The 20,942-nt window shown below is 41.9% G+C and overlaps 1 protein-coding gene across 1 annotated transcript in view; it reads left to right on the forward strand.

Annotated features, from left to right (window-relative positions):
• The first annotated feature begins 85 nt into the window (after positions 1-85).
• CCDC3 (coiled-coil domain containing 3) overlaps positions 86-20,942 on the forward strand; it is a 96,338-nt gene continuing 75,481 nt past the window's right edge. The window contains exons 1-2 of the mRNA XM_024734166.1: positions 86-459; positions 4,658-4,832. Coding sequence (XP_024589934.1) covers positions 86-459; positions 4,658-4,832 — 549 coding nt within the window. The remainder of the gene's footprint in view (positions 460-4,657; positions 4,833-20,942) is intronic.

Genomic DNA, 20,942 nt, shown 5'->3' on the forward strand with positions numbered 1-20,942 from the left:
CGGGCTTCCCCGCCATGCGCCCCGGCTAGTGAGCCTCGGGCGCAGCGCCCATCAGGCCGGTCCCGCCGCTCGCCCCGCTGCCGGCATGCTGCGCCCGCTGCTGCTCGCCGCGCTCTGCCTGGCCGTCCGGCTGGGGACCTCCCGCAGCTGCCAGCTGCCCTCGGAGTGGAGACCCCTGAGCGAGGGCTGCCGCGCCGAGCTGGCCGAGATCATTGTGTACGCCAAGGTGCTGGCGCTGCACCAAGAGGTGCACGGCCTGTACAACTACCTGCCCTGGCAGTACGAGGCCGGCGAGGCGGGGCTCTTCTACTCGGCCGAGATCGAGATGCTGTGCGACCAGGCGTGGGGCAGCATGCTCGAGGTGCCCGCGGGCTCCAGGCTCAACCTCACCGGCTTGGGCTACTTCTCCTGTCACTCCCACACCGTGGTCCAGGATTACTCCTATTTCTTCTTCCTCAGGTGAGCCCGCCACCTCCCGCCCACACCACCCCCTCGGTCACCTTTATTCGGTGCCGGATCAGTACTTCCCACGGGATCCTGGCCGTGCGTGCGATGTTAGATGATGCCTTGAGCTCCTTCCCATACTCGACTCTTTCCTGCTCCTCCCGACGTGTCTGCAACACCCTGGGTACCTCTGGCTAAGACTTGGCAAAAGAGAGATGATTCCTGCGCTTAAAGGACAGGAGAGTGTTTCAGGCAAAAGCTCTAAGTGGTTTCCAGCAACAAGTAGTCAGCCTATTCCAGGAGCAAAGGTTTATGCGGCGGGGTGGTGGGGGGACTCCGGTGGATGGGCGGGGAGACTCTGGTCACAGTGCTTTGAGGATATAAAGGTAAATCAGGCAGGAGCCCTCTGATTGAGTTCCATGAAAGTTGGTTTGTGGTCCAGATGAAATGCTTGTGGATAAGAATTCAGGTGATGGCGTCGACTCAAGTTTGAAATAAAGAACAGGTGGAACCCTAATTTAGGTGGAACTCTAATATAGGTGGGACCCTATATTTTAAACTGGATTCGGTGGGAGTAGTTTGGGCTGGGCGGTGGTCAAAACAAAACCCCTTTGAAATCAGACTGTTGCTGGAATTCTGGTTCTGCTCTCCCTATGATTTTGAGCAAGTTACTGACCTTGCCCAGAACCTCAATAGCCTCACCTTCATAATGTGAGAAACAAGGCTGGTTGAGACTAAAACACAGTAACTCATGCAAAACACCTGGTTCAGGTTAGATGGGGAACGAATAGTTGCTCTATTCTGCGCACCGGCTTAAATGCCAAGATGGGAATGGTGTGGAATGCAACCCAGCTGTTGTCCTCTTGTTTCACTCGTGTTAGCTCATATCAGCTGCCAGCAGACCTCAATGCCAGGCTCTTCGAAATAGCAAAGGTTTATGGAGGAGGGACTTGGGGGCGGTAAGGGCTCGGGGCGGGGTGTCACAGGGCTTTGAAGATACAGAGGTGAATTAGGTAGGACGCCCTGTCTGATTGGAGATTCCTGGAATCTCGTGCAGTTCCTTGAAAGTTGGTCTTGTGGTCACGATGAAATGCGTGTGGATAAGAATTCAGACGATGGGTTCAACTGAAGTTTGAAATAAAAAACAGCAGGTGGAACCCTAAATGCATTGGTTATCTCCAGTTGAAGGAGAAGACTGATACGTTAGATTCCATTTTGAGGTTCTGTATCTATAAAGATGGCGAGTGAATCCATGGCTGTGATGGGCCGTGGATTCACTCGCTATCTTGATCTTCAGGGGAGCCAGAAGATCCAGTCTTCCCAGCCCCTGGAGTAGCAGTAAGGATATATGGAATGACCATGACCTTGGCCTGCAGACTCACTTTTAGCTCTCGAGATTTCATGTCACTGAGAAAGAAAACAGTAAGTTCCACAGAGGGCCGTCAGTAAGCTCATGTCAACACATGTTTTCCATATTGAAGCCAGAATATCTAAGTTTAGAATACATGGCGTGCTTTGTGTTGGCTTGGGTGGTTTAGCTAGATTAAGCTGAGTTTTTTTTTTAATTGCTTGAGAAGTACAGTTTCTAAATGAAGTCAGCAAGGAGTGAGACAGTATCTTCTTGATACAGAGAAACTTCACATAGATTTTTTTCATGCCTTTATTTAGGGAAAACACTGGGAACCCAGCTATAAAACTATTCAACAATAAAACTTTATTTTCCCAAGAAAAAAGAGCTGGGGCTTCCCTGGTGGCACAGTGGTTGAGAGTCCGCCTGCCGATGCAGGGGACACGGCTTCGTGCCCCCGTCCGGGAAGATCCTACATGCCGCGGAGCGGCTGGGCCCGTGAGCCGTGGCCACTGAGCCTGCGCGTCCGGAGCCTGTGCTCCGCAACGGGAGAGGCCACAGCAGTGAGACGCCCGCGTACCGCAAAAAAAAAAAAAAACTGGAGTACTTGAAAAGACATTATTTTCTTTTCCGATTTTATAATGAAATACAGTTTTGTCTGCTGGCTCTGCGGTGGTCAGCCAACTCTTTCGTCTTTTGCTCTGTGTTTATAAAACGTTAGGGCAGAAATACAGAGTCAAATGGTAGTCTGACAGATTTCTATTTCTCAGGGCTGTGTTGCCCTGATGTGTGTTAACAACTGCATACAAATCATTCCTCTTCTGTTATTCTGGGACCCACTGAGAAGAGAACAGATTCTGGTCAGTGTCACAGGAGAAAGTGGCAGTGGAGACTCCCTGGTGACCTCTAAATGCCCCCTTTGGGCTGAAGGGTAACTCCCATCTCTCCTTTTCCTTTTCTTGACTTTATCTTGCCAGCAGGTACTTTACGTGAGGCTCGGTAAAAATGTTAACTAACTTTCATACTGTCCTCACCCTGTGCCAGATGCTTTACTTACTTTTTAAAATGCAATCCTTACACCACCATTAAATAATAAGGCGCTGTTGTCACCCTCTTTTTATAGATTGTAAATTGAAGCTTAGAGAATTTAAGAAATTCACTTTGTGTCAGACAGGAGATAAGTAGCAATGGTAGGACTTGAATCCCGGCTCATTACAACTGGCTTTCCTTTCACCAAGAAACACTCTGAGAAGGAAGGCCACTTGGGAGACACAAATAGACAAACAGACACATGTGCACACTCCCCCATTCCCCAACTTACGTTTTTTGAAAACCTTTTAGACTCATGTGATGTGAGGCAGAGAAACAGTCACTCCTCTAATGAGAGCCATGTAAGACATTGTCGTATAATTGGCAGCTGCATCTAAATCAGTGAAGTTAGAACATACACTCACACCATGCACAAAAATAAACTCAAAATGGCTTAGAGACTTCGTGCCTTTATGAGACTTTCTCTCATAAACATAAGACATGACACCATAAAATTAGAAGAGAGCATAGGCAAAACATTCTCTGACATAAACCATGCCAATGTTTTCTTAGGTCAGTTTCCCAAGGCAATAGAAATAAAAACAAATATAAACAAATGGGACCTAATCAAAATCAAGCTTTTGCACAGCAAAAGAAACCAATAAAAAAAAGAAAAGAAAAGACAACCTATGGAATAGGAGAAAATATTTGTAAATGATGTGACAGACAAGGGCTTAATCTCCAAAATCTAAAAACAGCTCATACAACTCAACAAAAACCAACCCAATCAAAAAAATGGGCAGAAGACCTTAACAGACATTTCTCCAAAGGAGACATGCAGATGGTCAGTAGGCACATGAAAAGATGCTGAGCATCACTAATTATTAGAGAAAAGCAAATCAAAACTACAATGAGGTACCACCTCGTGCCGGTCAGAATGGCCATCATTAAAATGTCTACAAATAACAAATGCTGGAGAAGGTGTGGAGAAAAGGGAACCCTCCTACACTGTTGGTGGGAATGTAAGTTGGTACAGCCACTATGAAAAACAGTATGAAGGTTCCTCAGAAAACTAAAAATAGACCTACCATATGATCCAGCAATCCCACTCCTGGGCATATACACGGACAAGACTATAATTCAAAAAGATACATGCACCCCTATGTTCATAGCAGCGCTATTCACAATAACCAAGATGTAGAAACAACCTAAATGTCCATCGACAGATGAATGAGTAAAGAAGATGTGGTGTATATACAATGGAATACTACTCAGTCATAAAAAAGAACGAAATAATGCTATTTGCAGCAACATGAGTGTAACTAGAGATTATCATACTAATTGAAGTAAGTCAGAAAGAGAAAGACAAATACCATATGATATCACTTACATGTGGAATCTAAAATATGGGACAAGTGAATCTGTCCACAAACCAGAAACAGAGTCACAGATAAAGAGAATAGACTTGTTGCCCAGGAGGAACGGGGGGAAGGGAGAGGGATGGACTGAGTGGGGTTAGTAGATGCAAACTATTACACTTAGAATGGATGAACAACATGGTCCTACTGTATAGCACAGGGAACTATATCCAGCCTCCTGGGATAAACCATAATGGAAAAGAATATTTTTAAAAGTACATATACGCGTATAACTGAGTCACTTTGCTATACAGCAGAAATTAGCACAACATTGTAAATCGACAATACTTTAATTAAAAAAAAGCCATTGTCATAAAATTGGCAACGATGTCACAGTCTTCTGTTGACTCTTGATTCAGGATGGTACACCCCATATGGATCCAGTCTACAGCTCTGCTTTTTTCCTATTTTCCATTAGGATGGATGAAAATTATAACCTCTTGCCTCATGGAGTCAATTTCCAAGATGCCATCTTTCCAGACACTCAAGAGAACAGAAGGATGTTTTCCAGCCTTTTCCAGTTTTCAAACTGTTCCCAAGGGCAGCAACTGGCAACTTTCTCCAGTGACTGGGAGGTCCAGGAAGACACTAGGGTAAGAATTGGCTGTACCCTGAGCTACAGCAAAATAATGGAAGAGCTACATCTTGTGTGCATTTTGTGACCAAGGGAGTCAAGAGTCCTCTTCCAAAAACCCAAACCAAAGAGTATTTTCCTCCCTTCTCTGCCAGCAGTTAACAAACACTGCTCATAAACTTTGGATTTCTGAGGCTTTACTGTTTGGCGTGGGGTTCCTCACAAAGTGAGGAAACAAGATGGGATGAAGGCTGGCACACTGTGCCTCAGTTTCCGCTTCTGTAAAATGGAAACAATAGTAGCAGCTACCCCGTAGGGCTGATGGGACATGATTTAACTAGGCAGGAAATGGAAATGTGTAAAGCCCTTAGCATAGTACTTAGCACAGTAAGTGCTCAATACACGTGAGCTATTATGACTACTACCACTATTATTATCATTATTATTGATAGCATAGGGCTCTAAGGAATTTTCTAAGAGGAAAGAAAAAGCCCTTAAGGAAATGGAATTAAATAATTATCATAGCTAACACTTCTATGATTCTTATCTATAGTTGCTAAGACGTAGAGGTACAGTGTGACCAAGGTAATTGTGGAATGTAAGGGTCGGGTAGTTTTGGGCGTGAAAGTATAAAAGGGATCTTTCAATCTGAGGCGGTTGCCAGAGTTGTGGGGACATTTTGAGGATTGTCACTTTCCCAGAGCAGTGGCATTGCCACAATAGACCTGTGGTGATTGTGGGACCAGGTCAGGGGAGGTGGTGGCCCATGGCTCCCAGTCTCCCATCTGAGATGTTTTTAGGACCATGTGACAGACCACTAGAGAGAGTTCTGATGTGGGGATGTGGGTGTCTCCTGAAACAAGGACTTTTTTTATGGGTAAATTTGCACATGTTAGGTGGCTTCCTTCTTTTCTCCTATCTGGGGTGGCCTTGGGGGATGTGACTTTCTCTTGTCTGGTGGATTGGCCCAGGGGAGCAGCCTTGTTTGCCCAAACCTCCTTACCTTCTGCCCAGGGCTCCCTGGCACCTGGAGGCTTTCTTCATGTTCTTTGCCCAAAAACTGTTCTCATGATGGGCAGGTGCATCCAACTAAGGAAAAATGTTGATTCTTACTTCCTTAACATGACCAAGGGTTCCTTCCTTAGGCCTACTCTACTGACAGAGATCTAGACTCCTCTGACCCTTCCTTCATGGTTTGCCAGAATTTTCTGAGTGCTTGTCTTATATTTTGCTCCCAACATGGTTCCAAGCACCTGTTTGTTAGTTTGTGTTTCTGCTGTTCATCCGTGCCGGCACCCACCCTGCATTGAACTGGACCTACCAAGTATCAGCCTGAGAATCCCCAGCCTGGGTCAGTCCTTAGCATGTTCCGAATGAAATCCTTTTAGTCTTGGTCCTTTGTGTCTCCATCCTGTGGGAGTTTTGCTTACACTACTAAATCCTTGGTAACAATAGATTTATTTCAAGAGATCAGATGTTGTTCCAAAAATACCTTATAGCTTAGCCCCCAAACTCTTTAGCTATATAACTGATTAGCTCTGTGGTCACATAATGAAGCTATTAGCATTTCCCTGGAATTAGATTTTTCCATCATTAGAAAAAAGTAGAACAATAGAACCATGGAGAATTGTTTCAGTGTGAAGGCAGTCCTATTTCTGGTGGTCAGATGTTGATCTTGGGGAGAATTCCTTTTCCCTTTCATCACCCTGGTCTCTTAGACAACAAAGGGTGGGCGTGTGCATTTGCTCTAAGAGTCAGAAGCTTCTGGGGAGGGAAATTAATTGTTCCAGATTGCTGAGCTGCTGTGTAGCTGAAGGCGTTTATGGACCTTGTACTTTTCAACACCTTGGCTCTCTCCATTTTTATCCGTGGTCCATTTTGAAATGTACCACATTAGAGCTAAATTAAATTAGCTAGTTCATTTGAGAATTTAGGTTTAAACTAAAACTAAGTTGGCTTTCTGGTAAATGTTGTTAGCATTTACATTTTACCACACTCCTTGAGAAAGTTTTTTGGCCTCTGGAGTGACTAAAGTAGCTGTGAATTGAAGATCTGAGAGTTAGATGAAGAGTTATTGACAATTACTTGCTCCTTTCTTCCAAAAAAGGCTAAAAATTCTCTGCCTTTTCTGTCTGAAGGTGAGCCTGCTATTTTCTCTCCTACGCAGGATAAACACATCCTATTACATCAGAAGCTATGTTTTTCCTAAGGTGGTGGGTTCTCGGTCTTAGGAGGGATCAGAGGAGCTGTGCAGGTCACCTTTTTACTCCAGTTAGACTCTTGCTAATCGGAACACATGAATCCTTCATTTGTTCTGAGACCTTTATGAATGGCCTTGGATGTCCCACGTTAACGTGGCTTTCTTGAATTACGTGCTGTATCTTAGATGATGATAAATCCCGGAGGAACACTGAGTTCTTGTCCTTTCCACTGTTGCTGCTGCTCTTCTCTACGCCCCCAGTCAGCTTGAACGGTGGATCTAGGCTCTGGTTGTGAAGGGCACATCTCATTCTTTTCTCTCCTAGTTCTCACTCGCTCGGAGCATCACATGAATCTGGGACTCTAGGGTCCATCTGGAGGTTAAGAAATGGAACCAGAGGAAAATCTTACGTAGGGAAACTTTTTGTGATGCGCACCCAGGGTGACTCGCAGCTCATCCTCAGCAGCCAAGTCCTCCCATTCTCTAGTTCCATCCTCAAACGTTCCACCCATGCCTCAGACGGTAGAAACACAATCTTGCTCCTGTTTAGTGTCTCTCTGGTGCAGTATCGTGGTGTTAATGGGACCGCGGGGGATGTCTTTGGCAAGTTAGAGCATCCATCCCGTTTTCTGGCAGGGTTCTCTCCACACCAGCCAAGAAGATTTTCCTTCTTTTCTTCCCTGCTGGGTGAGTGTAACAATCAAAACAGAAGTTGTCTGTTTTCCCCTCTCAGCAAGTCCTGTCCCCTAGGACCAACACCCAGACAGCTCCACACTGTTCTAGAATGTCATGGGAATGAAGTAAAATCTGTGAAGGACCTGATGCCATCTTTCTTTTTTCCCATTTTGGAGTCAGGAAGGATGGTGGGGGAGTTGTCATCCTCCAAGCTGCATCAGAAGGGACGTCGACTTTTCATCAGGAGATTGAGATTGGCTCAGCCATTTCCAGAGGCGTGACCTCAGGCAGGACCCTTAATTTCTCACAACCTCAGTTTTCTCATCTATAAAATGGGGCTAAAAACATATAAACTGTCTCAGGTTGTTATAAGGACCTAATTAGAGCACATGTTTTGAAAGCACTTTGTCAAGTATAAAGAGTGATGACTGTAAATTGGTAATTCGAAAGTAGGGCTTTAAAATTTAAAGGACATGTAGCTTTAAAAAAGCTCCCTGCTTCTTCCCAGGGCAGTGGCAGAGTGGTGGCAGCAGTGGTGACAGGGATATGTGTTGGAGATGGGAACAGTGATGGGGAAGCTGTCATGTGTGCTGTAATTCATTCAATAGAACTTATTGGGTTCCAGCCAGGGAGCACTTAAAAAAAAAAAATCGTTTACTGAATTATAAACCATGTTCATGTGGATTCCCAAATCTAAAAGTACAAAATGGTAGTCAGTAGAGTTTTTTTCTCCCACCTCTGACACCCATCCACCCAGTTCCCCCCCCACCCTCCAAACAAGTAACCACTGTTAACAGTTTCTTGTAAACGTTCGATGAGTATTCTCATCCAACAAACAATTCAAACGTGATTTATTGTCGTCTTTGCCACCAGGGGCGCTGCACCATACACACTTTGCTGTGCCCTGCTTTATTCATAAGCAGATCTTTAAAATCTTTCCATGTCAATGCATGTAAGTTGCTTTAAACTGTGGCATAGTATTCCATTGTATGAATGCCTCACTGTATATATTTAATCAAGTCCCCTGTCGATAGGTAGTTACGCTGTTTCCAATTCATTGATATTACATAGAGCGCGGACATGTGTAACGTTATACATACCTCATTTTGTGGGACTGTTGAGTCCAATCTTTTTTTTTTTGAGATCTATTATTTACTTATTTATTTTATTTTATATATTTTTGGCTGCATCAGGTCTTAGTTGCGGCATGTGGGATCTCCGTTGAGGCAGGCGGGATCTTTTGTTGTGGCGTGCGGGCTCTTCATTGTGGTGCGCAGGCTCCAGGGCGTGTGGGCTCTGTAGTTGTGGCGCAAAGGTTCCAGAGTGCGTGGGCTCTCTAGTTTGCAGCACGTGGGCTCTAGTTGAGGCGCACGAGCTCAGTAGTTATGGCATTCGGGCTTAGTTGCTCCGTGGCACGTGGCATCTTAGTTCGCTGACCAGGGATTGAACCTGCGTCCCCTCCATTGTAAGGCAGATTCTTTACCATTGGACCACCAAGGAAGTCCCAAGTCCAAACTTTAGCAAATATTTACTGAGTGCCTACCGTGAGGCAGCTGCTGTGTTAGATACTAGAGTTTCAGTGTTGAGCAAAATAGAAAGTTCCTGATCTCGTGAAGTTTATAGACTTAGTGTTGATGGTGGACACAATCAAAAGACCATGTTAATGACTTTATAATTTAAAATGGAAATCAATGCTCCAAGGAAAAGAAAGGAAATAATCAGGGTGTCTGATCTAGACTTAGGGGTAAAGAAAGCCTTTTCCGCTGAATTGATAATGAGACTAAAATCTGATGGATGAGGAGGTATCTTAGTTAACGTTGGGGTAACTGGGAAATGAGAGCAATCCAGAGAGGGAGAAGAATCTGTGCAAAGGCTCTGTGGTAGCAGGGTCCATGGTGCCTTTGAGGAAACCAAAGAAAGCTCCTGTGGCTGGAGGAAAGGGAGTGAGTGAGAAGAATGAGGCCAGAGCAGTAGGTGGGGTCAGACCATGCAGGGATTGATAGATCCTGGTGAGGATTGGGCTTTGTTCTACAGTAATGGGAAACCCTTGATGTTTTGAAAGCAAGGGGTGATGGGAACAAATTCACACACACACACACACACACACACACACACACACACACACCAAAAAAAACCACCCAAAGTGGCAGGAGTAGGGAACTGGATTGGAGGGGATCCAGGTGATATGGTAAGAACAGGTAGCGGTGGTTAGAAAGCTGCCAGATAGATGTTGGACCAGGGTGGAGGCAGTGGGGGTGGAGCAATGTAGGCAAACTTGAGAGAGATTTCGGAAATAAAATCAGTAGATGTTCATGACGGTTTGGATTTGGGTGGTACAAGAGGTGGGAGGGTCAAAGGTAACTCCGGTGTTCCTGGCTGCCTGCATGCCAGGACTAACACTGATAAATGGGGATAGGACAGGTGTGGTAGGGAATTCATGAGTCTAGGGTTGGACATGTTGAGTTGAGGTGCCCTTGAGCCATCCATGTGAGATCTTGAGTGGGTGGTTGTGTCTGTAACTTTGGAGCTTTGAGAAGAGCTCTGAGTAGAAGATATACCTTTGTGTCTGATCGATAACTAGGTAGGTGTCAGCTGAAACTGGACACGGATGAGACTTCCATGGGAGAGGGCTTAGAGTAAGAGTAGAAGCCCTAGGGCAGGACTGAGTGGTGTAGAATGCTAACACTGGTGGAGAAGGAGCAGTCAGACCGGTACGAGGAAAACTAGGAGAGTCAATGGCACAGAATGTCTCCGGAAGGATAAGTGATCGACAGAACCAAAAGCTGTTGAGAAGTCAAGTAAGATGAAGTCAAGTAACCACTCGACTTCGGTGGCAGAGATGAGGACAGTTCCATAGAGTGAGGGAGGAGAATCTAGGTTGTGGGGTGTGAGGAGAGAGTGGGACAAGAGGATATGGAGATAGTGGGAGTGGGCAGCGCGTTCAGGACGTTTGGCTGTGGAGGGTTGAATACAGATGAGGCTGCAGGCGAAGGCGGCAGAACAGCTGGGTGGGGGTGGGGGGCGGCCGTTGTATTTAAGGATGGCAGCCATCCAAAATAAATAAATAAAGATGGCAGCCATCCTGTTCAAAGCCTCTTGGTCCCTGTTTGCCTAGTCATCAGATGCTGTCTTCCCAAGTAGACTAAACTACTCGAGGGCAGGGATATCTGTTTTATTCACTATTGTATATTTGGTATATTTTTATGGTGTCTTACACATTTGTTGAATGTATTATCTCTCATTCAGGGAGCTCTGAGGCCTTAGTAAGCAGAGGCCTCCTCTTTCTCCCTCTCTATTTCTATTTTCTGAATTAAAATTTAAAGTCCACATGTAGCAGAAGTCACTCTTTTTCATGTACCGTTATGTTTTGACAGATACACATGGTTGTATAATCACAACTACAACCACAATATAGAAAAGTTCCATCATTGCCAAAACCCTCCCCTGAGCTGCTGCCATATAGTCAGACCCTTCCCCAACCTCAACTCCTGGGAACCTCTGGTTGCTTCTCCAACTACTTTTGCATTTTTCAGAATGTCATGTGAATAGAATCATATATGTTGCTTTTTTTTTTTTTTTTTTAAGTTTGGATTTTTTTTTTTTTTTTTTTTTGTGGTACGCGGGCCTCTCACTGCTGTGGCCCCTCCCGTTGCGGAGCACAGGCTCCGGACGCGCAGCCTCAGCGGCCATGGCTCACGGGCCCAGCCGCGGGGCATGTGGGATCTTCCCAGGCCGGGGCACGAACCCATGTCCCCTGCATTGGCTCTCGGACTCTCAACCACTGCGCCACCAGGGAAGCCCTAGCTTGGCTTCTTTTATTTAGCACTTGAGATTTGTCTATGTTTTATGTATCTGTAGTTCACTCCTTTTTTATTGCTTAGGAATATTCTGCTATAGGGCTGTACCACAGTTTTATTTATCCATTCAGCAGTTAGAGATACTTAGGTTGTTTCCAGTTTTAGGCTACTGGAGCTGTTCTAAATAGAGATGTATGGTTTCTGTGTGAAAATAAATTTTTGTTTCTCTTGGATAAATACCTTGGATGGGTTTGCTGGACCATCAGGTAAGTGTATGTTTAAATTTATCAGAAAATGTGAAACCGTTTTCCGGGGTGAGTGTACCATTTTGCATTTGCATTAGCCCTGTATGAGATTTCCAGTTGTTCTGCATTCTCATCAGTACTACATATTGTCAGTTAAAAAAAAAAAAAGGATATTCTAATAGGTGTGTGGTGCTATCTCATTGTGGGTTTAAAAAAAAATTCTACATATAAGTGAGACAAACAGTATTTGTCTTTTTCTGACTTATCTCACTAAACAGGATGCTCTCAAGGTCCATCTGTATTGTCACAAATGGCAGGATTTCCTTCTTTCTCATGGCTGAATAATATTCCATTTTATACGTATATACCACATTTATCTTCATGTACTTGCTGATGGACACAGGTTGTTTCCATGTCTTGGCTATTGTGATTAATGATTCAATGGACATGGTACTGATTTCTTAAAGGTACTGATTTCATTTTCTTTGTGTATATACTCAGAAGAGAGTTTGCTGGATGGTAGTTCTATTTTTCATTTTTTGAGGACCCTCCATTTGGACTGTTGCCCATAATGACTGCATCAATTTACCTTCCCACCAACAGTGTCCAGGTGTTCCCTTTTCTCCATATCCTTGCTCACACATGTTATCTTTCATTTTTTGGACACTAGCCATCGTGACAGGCATGAGGTGATATCCCATTATGGCTTTGGTTTGCATTTCCCTGATGATTAGTTGGCCATTTGTATGTCTGTTCAATTCCTTCAACCATTTTTAAATCAGGTTGTTTGCTATTTACGTGTATGAGTTCCTTGTATATTTTGCACCAGATAGATGGTTTGCAAATTATTTTCTCCCAATCCATAGGGAGAAAATTCATTGCATTGATTCCTTTGTTGTACAGAAGCTTTTTATTTTGATGCAATCCAATTTATCAATTTTTCCTTTTGTTGCCTGTGCTTTTGGGGTCCTATCTAGAAAATTATGGCCCACACCAATGTCAAGAAGATATTTTTTCTAGTTTCAGGTCTTACCTTTAAGTCTTTATTTTGAGTTAATTTTTGTATATGGTGTGAGATAAGGGTCCAATTTCATTCATCTGCATGTGAATGCAGTTTTCCCAACACAATGTATCTTTTAAAAATAAACTTATTTGCTTATTTTTGGCTACACTGGGTCTTCATTGTGGCACACGGGCCCTCTCTAGTTGAGGCGAGCGGGGGCTACTCTTCGTTGTGGTGTGCGGGCTTTTCATTATGGTGGCTTCTCTTGTTGCGGAGCACAGGCTCTAGGCACGTGGGCTTTAGTAGTTGTGGTGCATGGGCTCAGCAGTTGTGGTTCGCAGGCTCTAGAGCGCAGGCTCAGTAGTTATGGTGCACGGGCTTAGTTGCTCCGCAGCACATGCAATCTTCCTGAACCAGGGCTTGAACCCATGTCTCCTGCATTGGCAGGCAGATTCTTAACCACTGCGCCACCAGGGAAGCCCCACAATGTATTAAAGAAACTATTCTTCCCCCTTGTGTGTCCTTGGCATCTTTCCTGAAGACTAGTTGACTGTACATGTGTGGATTTCTTTCTGGGCTCTCAATTCTATTCCACTGGTCTGTTTTTATGCCTGTATCATACTGTTTTAATTACTATAGCTTTGTAATATGATTTGAAATCAGCAACCATGATGCCTCCAGCTTTGTTCTTTTTTCAAGATGGCTTTGACTCTTCAAGATCTTTTGTAGTTCTACACACATTTTAGAATTGTTTTTTCCATTTCTGTGAAAAATGCCGTTGAAATTTTGATAATGATGGCTTTGAATCTCTACATCACTTTGGGTAATATGGGCATTTTAGCAATATTAATTCTTCCAATCCATGAATATGGGATACCTCTATTGATTTTTTGTCTTTCTCTCATCAATCTTATAAAGTTTTCAGTGCATAGACCTTTCACTTCCTTGGTTTAATTTATTCCTAGGTATTTTGTTCTTTTTGGTGCTATCATATATAGGATTGTTTTCCTCATTTCCTTTTCAGATAGATTGTTGTTGGTGTAAAGAAATATAGCTGCTTTTTTGGCATATGTTGATTTTGTATCCTGCAACTTTACTGGATTCATATTTTCTAATTTTTTTGTGTGTGGAGCCTTCAGGGTTTTCTACATATAGAATCATGACATCTGCAAACAGATAATTTTACTTCCTTTGTTTCAATTTAGATGCCTTTTATGTCTTTTCTTGCTAGTACTTCCAGCATTATGTTTAATAGAATTGGCAAGAGTAGGAAAAGCTTTCCATTTTCCCCATTGATTATGATGTTAGCCGTGGGCTTTTCATAAATGGCCTTTATTGCGTTGCAGAAATTTCTTTTATACTTATTTTATTGAGAGTTTTTGTCATGAATGGGTGTTGAACTTTGTCAAGTGCTTTTTCTGCTTACTGAGATGATCATGTGTTTCAAATTGTTCATTTTGTTAATGTGCTGTATTACCTTGATTTGCATATGTTAAACCAACCTTCCATCCCAGGGATAAATATCATTTGGTTGTGGTGTATAAACTTTTTGATACATTGTTGATTTCAGTGTGCTAGTATTTTATTGAAGATTTTTGCATCTACGTGCATCAGAGATATCGGTCAGTAGTTTTCTATTCTTGCAGTGTCTTTGTCTAGTTATGATATAAGGTGAGGCTGCTGTCATAAAATGAGTTTGGAAGTATTCCCTCTCCTATTTTTTGGACGAGTTTAAGAAGGATTGGTGTTAATTCTTCTTTGAATGTTGGTAGAATTCAGCTTTGAATCCATTTGGTCCTAGGCTCTTTGCTTTTGGGAGTCTTTTTATTACTGTTTGAATCTCCTTATTTGTTACTGGTGTGTTTAATTTTTCTGTTTCTTCTTGTTTCAGTATTGACAGGTTGTGTGTTTCTCAGAATTTATCTATTTCTTTTAGGTTTTCCAATTTGTTCACATAATTGTTCATAAATAGTCCCTAATCATTCTTACTTCTGAGGTATCTACTGTAATGTTGCTTTCATTTCTGTATTTATTTCAGTCTCCTCTCTTTCCTTCTTAGTTTAGGTAAGGGTTTATTGATTTTATTTATTTCTTTCAAAAAATCAACTTTTAGTTCTTTTCTGTTATTTTCTAGTCTCTATTTGATTTATTTCTTCTCTGTTCTTTATTATTTTCTTCCTCTGATAACTTTGGGTTTAGTTCTTCTGTAGTTCCTTGAGGTGTAAATTTAGGTTCTTTATTAGAGATCTTCTTTTATAATATAGGCATTTATCACTATAAACTTTTCTCTTAGTACTGCTTTTACTGCATCCCATAAGTTTTGATATGTTGTGTTTTCATTTTCATTTGTTTCAAGATTTAAAAAAATTCCCTTTTGATCCATTGGTTATTCAAGTGTGTGTTGTTTAATTTCAGTGTATTTGTGAATTTCCCTCTTTTCCTTCTATTATTGATTATTCCATTGTGTTCAGAAAAGATTCTTGGTATACTTTTAATCTTTTTAAATTTGTTAAGACTTGTTTGTTACTTAACATGTGGTGTAACATGTGATATATCCTGGAGCATATCTGTGTGCGCTTGAAAAGAATGTGTACTCTCCTGCTGTTGGGTGAAAAGTTTTCTATATGTCTGTTAGGTCCTTTTGGTCTATACTGTTGTTCAAGTCCACTCTTAATTGATTTCTGCATCTAAATGTTACCTCCATTATGAAAGTGGGATACTGAAGTCTTCTACTATTATTGTATTCTATCACTTTTTCCTTTGGATTTGTCAATATTTTATACACTTAGGTGTTCTCACATTGAGTGCATATATATTTACAATTATTATATCTTCCTATTGAACTGACCACTTTATGATTATGTACTGACCTTTATCTCTAGAGACAGTTTTTAAAACCTACTTTGTCTGATATTAGGATAGTCACTCCTACTTTCTTTTGGTTATCTTTCACATGGAATATCCTTTTCCATTCCTTCACCTTCAGTCAATGTGCCTTTGAATCTAAAGTGAGTTTCTTCTAGATACAATACAATTGTTTCTTTTCTTAAAAATAAATTTATTTAATTAATTTATTTTTGGCTGTGTTGGGTCTTCATTGCTGCGTGCAGGCTTTCTCTCATTGCGGCGAGCGGGGGTTACTCTTCGTTGAGGTGTGTGGGCTTCTCATTGCGATGGCTTCTCTTGTTGCGGAGCATGGGATCTAGGTGCACGGGCTTCAGTAGTTGTGGTGTGAGGGCTCTGTAGTTGTGGCTTGTGAGAGCTAGAGCACAGGCTCAGTAGTTGTGGCACACGGGCTTAGTTGTCTGCAGCATTGAGATCTTCCTGGAACAGGGCTTGAACCCGTATCCCCTGCATTGGCAGGCAGATTCTCAACCACTGCGCCACCAGGGAAGTCCCAATACAATTATATCTTAATTTTTGTATGTATTCGGCTATCCCATGTCTTCTTATTGGGGAGTTTAGTCCATCTACATTTAAAGTGATTATTGATAAGGATTTACTATTGGCATTTTGTTCACTGTTTTTTGTTTGTCTTATAGTTCCTTTTCCCATGTTTTTCTCTCTTGCTATCTTCAATGTTTTGTGCTGTGTTTTATTTTGTATGGATAGGTTTTGATTCCTTTGTCTTTTTTTTAACATCTTTATTGGAGTATAATTGCTTTACAATGGTGTGTTAGTTTCTGCTGTATAACAAAGTGAATCAGCTACACATATACATACATCCCCATATCTCCTCCCTCTTGAGTCTCCCTCCTACCCTCAAAAAGCTTTTAAGTTTCATTAGGTCCCATTTGTTTATTTTTCTTTTTATTTCCATTTCTCTAAGAGGTGAGTCAAAAAGGGCTTTGCGGGCTTCCCTGGTGGTGCAGTGGTTGAGAGTCCGCCTGCCGATGCAGGGGACACGGGTTCGTGCCCCAGTCCGGGAAGATCCCACATGCTGCGGAGCGACTGGGCCCGTGAGCCATGGCCGCTGAGCCTGCGCGTCTGGAGCCTGTGCTCCGCAACGGGAGAGGCCACAATAGTGAGAGGCCTGTGTAACGCAAAAAAAAAAAAAAACGGTCTTCCTGTGATTTATGTCATAGAGTGTTCTGCCTATGTCTTCCTCTAAGAGTTTTAGAGTGTCTGGCCTTACATTTAGGTCTTTAATCCATTTTGAGTTTACTTTTGTGTATGGTGTTAGGGAGTGTTCTAATTTCATTCTTTTACATGTAGGTGTCCAGTTTTCCCAGCACCACTTATTGAAGAGGCTGTCTTTTCTCCATTATATTCTTGCCTGTTTTATCAAAGATAAGGTGACCATATGTGTGTGGGTTTATCTCTGAGTTTTCTATCCTGTTCCATTGATCTATATTTCTGTTTTTGTGCCAGTGCCATACTGTCTTGATTACTGTAGCTTTGTAGTCTAGTCTGAAGTCAGGGAACCTGATTCCTCCAGCTCTGTTTTTTCTTTCTGAAGATTGCTTTGGCTATTTGGGGGTCTTTGTGTTTCCATACACATTGTGCAGTCTTTTTGTTCTAGTTCTGTGAAAAATGCCATTGGTAGTTTGATAGAGATTGCATTGAATCTGTAGATTGCTTTTGGTAGTATAGTCATTTTCACACTGTTGATTCTTCCAGTTCAAGAACATGGTATATCTCTCCATCTGTTTGTATCATCTTTAATTTCTTTCCTCAGTGTCTTATAGTTTTCTGCATACAGGTCTTTTGTCTGCTTAGGTAGGTTTATTCCTGGGTATTTTATTCCTTTTGTTGCAGTGATAAATGGGAGTCTTTCCTTAATTTTTCTTTCAGATCTTTCATCATTAGTGTATAGGAATGCAAAGGATTTCTGTGCATTAATTTTGTATCCTGCTACTTTACGAGATTCATTGATTAGCTTCTGTAATTTTCTGGTAGCATCTTTAGGATTCTCTATGTATAGTATCATGTCATCTGCAAACAGTGACAGTTTTACTTCTTTTCTGATTTGGATTCCTTTTATTTCTTTTTCTTCTCCGATTGCTGTGGGTAAAACTTCCAAAACTATGTTGAATAATAGTGGTGAGAGTGGGCAACCTTGTCTTGTTCCTGATCTTAGTGGAAATGTCTTTCTTTTGTATAACTTCTATACATATTTTCTTTGTGGTTACTAAGGGCTTAAGTAATATATCATGTAATATATCATGTATCGAATAGTTATGACATTCTGTTTTAAGCTGACAACTACTTTACTTCACTTGCATACAAGAAATCTTGTCTTTTCCCTCTCCTCCCCACCACATTATATATTCTTGATGTCACAGTTTACTTTGACCTTTATATATTTGTTAACATTCAGTTTTAGTTGTTTCTAATACTTTTGTCTTTTATAGTATATAGTAATATAATATTGTTTTTGTCTCTATATTTACCTTTATCAACTAGTTTCACACTTTCTTACGCTCTCATATTTCTAATTAGTGTCTTTCATTTCAACTTGAAATACCTTTAGCATGTTTTATAAAGCAGGTGGTAAAGTTTCTTAGCCTTTGTCTGAGGTAGTCTTTATCTCTCCTTTGTCTTTTTATTGGAGTATAATTGCTTTACAATGGTGTCTTAGTTTCTGCTTTATAACAAAGTGAATCAGTTATACATATACATATGTTCCCATATCTCTTCCCTCTTGCGTCTCCCTCCCTCCCACCCTCCCTATTCCACCCCTCTAGGTGGTCACAAAGCACCGAGATGATCTCCCTGTGCTATGCGGCTGCTTCCCACTAGCTAGCTATTTTACGTTTGGTAGTGTATATATGTCCATGCCACTCTCTGGATCTGTAGTTTTTAAAGTGAAATTCGAGCCCAAATGGGTCAAGAAAATCATAATTCAGTTCATCCATATCTTCCATAAAGCCCTAGAAGTATTTGATTTAAAATGTCCCTGGAACTTTGCTTGGGCAGTCTAGTTTATCACACTATTTGTTCAAGAACAAAGATATCCCTTAGGGATGGAGGAGTATAACGTCAGTTTAACAAGTATTTGTGACTTGTTAAGTGTAAGTTAAGTACTTTTTCTGTATTTAGTCTTCTTTGATACCTCATCAAAACTCAAAAAGTGATAGTTTCTTAAAAGTTAGTTACAGTGCAGAATCAGAAACCTTATCAATGACCTTTTTGTATTCCTACATGAAAATCCAATAGTCTTTCTTGCGCTTTGAATGGATTTTTTAATCCATGCATGATTTTTGTAGCATGATGAATTGACCATGTGAAAAATACTCGTTCAGAGTTATACAGATGTTGAAAACATTGAGACTTTTAATTATACAATATTAAAAAACCCTTTTCATCAGTATCACCATTGATCTCATCAGGAAAGTCTTGAAGCAATGGAAAAATGTCAAGCATGCAGCGGCAAGTTTTCTGAAATTCTAATTTTTGCTTGAAAGCTCAAATTTTATCAGTGGCAGCAAATACTGCTAGTTTTCCTTGAAGTGAGAGGCTTATTTATTCATTTTCAAGAAAATGTCTATCAAATACTCAAAACCATAGTTTTTCTGTCATTCATCCTTTCAAGTAAAAATAGTCTTTCACAAAGAAAGCCACTAGTTCAATTCAGAACTCAGTCATCTAAGTACTCTTCCTTGAGACAACCACTGTACTTTGATAAGCAGCAGAAGTGCTTTCTGTGCTTCTGAATTTCTTCAGAATATTAAAAACGTGTGTACTCAAGGGCCAGGATTTAATTAATGGTTTTTACCGCTTCATCAAGGACGTTCTTTTTTTTTAAGACTTTCTGATGTGGACCATTTTTAAAGTCTTTATTGAATTTGTTACAATATTGCTTCTGTTTTATGTTTTGGTTTTTCGGCCCTGAGGCATGTGGGATCTTGGCTCTGCGACCAGGGATCAAATCTTCCCCTGCATTGAAAGGCAAAGTCTTAACCACTGGACCGCCAGGGAAGTCCCATCATCAAGGACATTCTTAAACTGCCTTTTTCTTTTCTGCCCACACAAGGCACTGAAAAATACAATGCCTCTTAGTGTCATTTGGTCTGCTGCCTTGATTCGCACTAGGTGCCAGCAGTTTTACTCACCTTTGCTGTTGCACCAACAGTGCAAATGTCAGCACAGTGAACAAGACATCTTAGTATTGTTCTGAAAATAGTTTTGATTTCATGGGCTCCCCTGAAAGGATCTCTGGATCCCCCAGGAATCTGCAGACTTGGAGAACCACTGCTCTAGACCAGCTAGGTGAATGGCAAACTAGGAGGTGTTACCTGAGCTGAGTTTGGATGGGGGACATTTCACATTCTGAGCTGGGAAAGGGGGATGTGTGACCACACAAAGGGGCCCAGAATTTCAGAAGGCCTGGAGTCAGCATGGAGCTTGGAATGGTTTCAGCATTTCAGCTTGGAATGGGCTTCTAGCAGTGAGAGTAGTGGGAGTTGTATAGACCAGATTGTGGAGGGTGATGGATACCTATGAGAAGAATTCAGGGCCTGGGATTAAGCAGATGTGGATTCTAATATGGTCTGTGCCCACTAACTAATGTTAATCTTGGGCAAATCCATTTACTTTGATAGATCTTTATGCTTAACACGTAATTAATATATGCTCAATAGGTATCTTGTTCATTGAAATTAAATAATTTCATCTCTGGAAAACAAAGTGGTTATATTTTATTTCTCTGAGGGTTCTGTAAACACTGAACGTGATTCTGTTCTTATCACGGTTGAGTCAATTGAAGCTCAGACAAACTGAGGAATGTGGGTGGACAGTGATGGCGCCGGAAGTGGGATCAGGGTCTCCCGGCTTCAAGTTCACGCTATTTATGTGCTCCATCCTGCCTGTTCCCTGGTCTCCTGCCTCCCGAAGCTGAGAGATTTTCTTCTCATAGACTGTTACTTCCCTGACGCACTTCCTACTTGCTATCCTTCCTTTATGCAGCTGGTCTGGTTTTGTCCTTTGATTATGCCGTTAGTGCACAGTTTTGTGTGTGTGTGTGTGTGTGACACTTATCACAAATACAATGGTTTATGAAAATACTGGCTTACTATTCATGTCCCCCAACCGGGATATAAACTCCTTTTTACTGGTTGTTGTATTCCCAGGACCTAGCATGGTTCCCTCACATGGTAGGCATGGGTACCAGAATACAGAAGAGGGTTGTAGGGCTTCCCTGGTAGTGCAGTGGTTGAGAGTCCGTCTGCCGATGCAGGGGACACGGGTTCGTGCCCCGGTCCAGGAA

Source organism: Neophocaena asiaeorientalis, unplaced genomic scaffold (assembly GCF_003031525.2).
Source record: "Neophocaena asiaeorientalis asiaeorientalis breed wild unplaced genomic scaffold, Neophocaena_asiaeorientalis_V1.1 scaffold120, whole genome shotgun sequence".
Classification (NCBI taxonomy): Eukaryota; Metazoa; Chordata; class Mammalia; order Artiodactyla; family Phocoenidae; genus Neophocaena; species Neophocaena asiaeorientalis.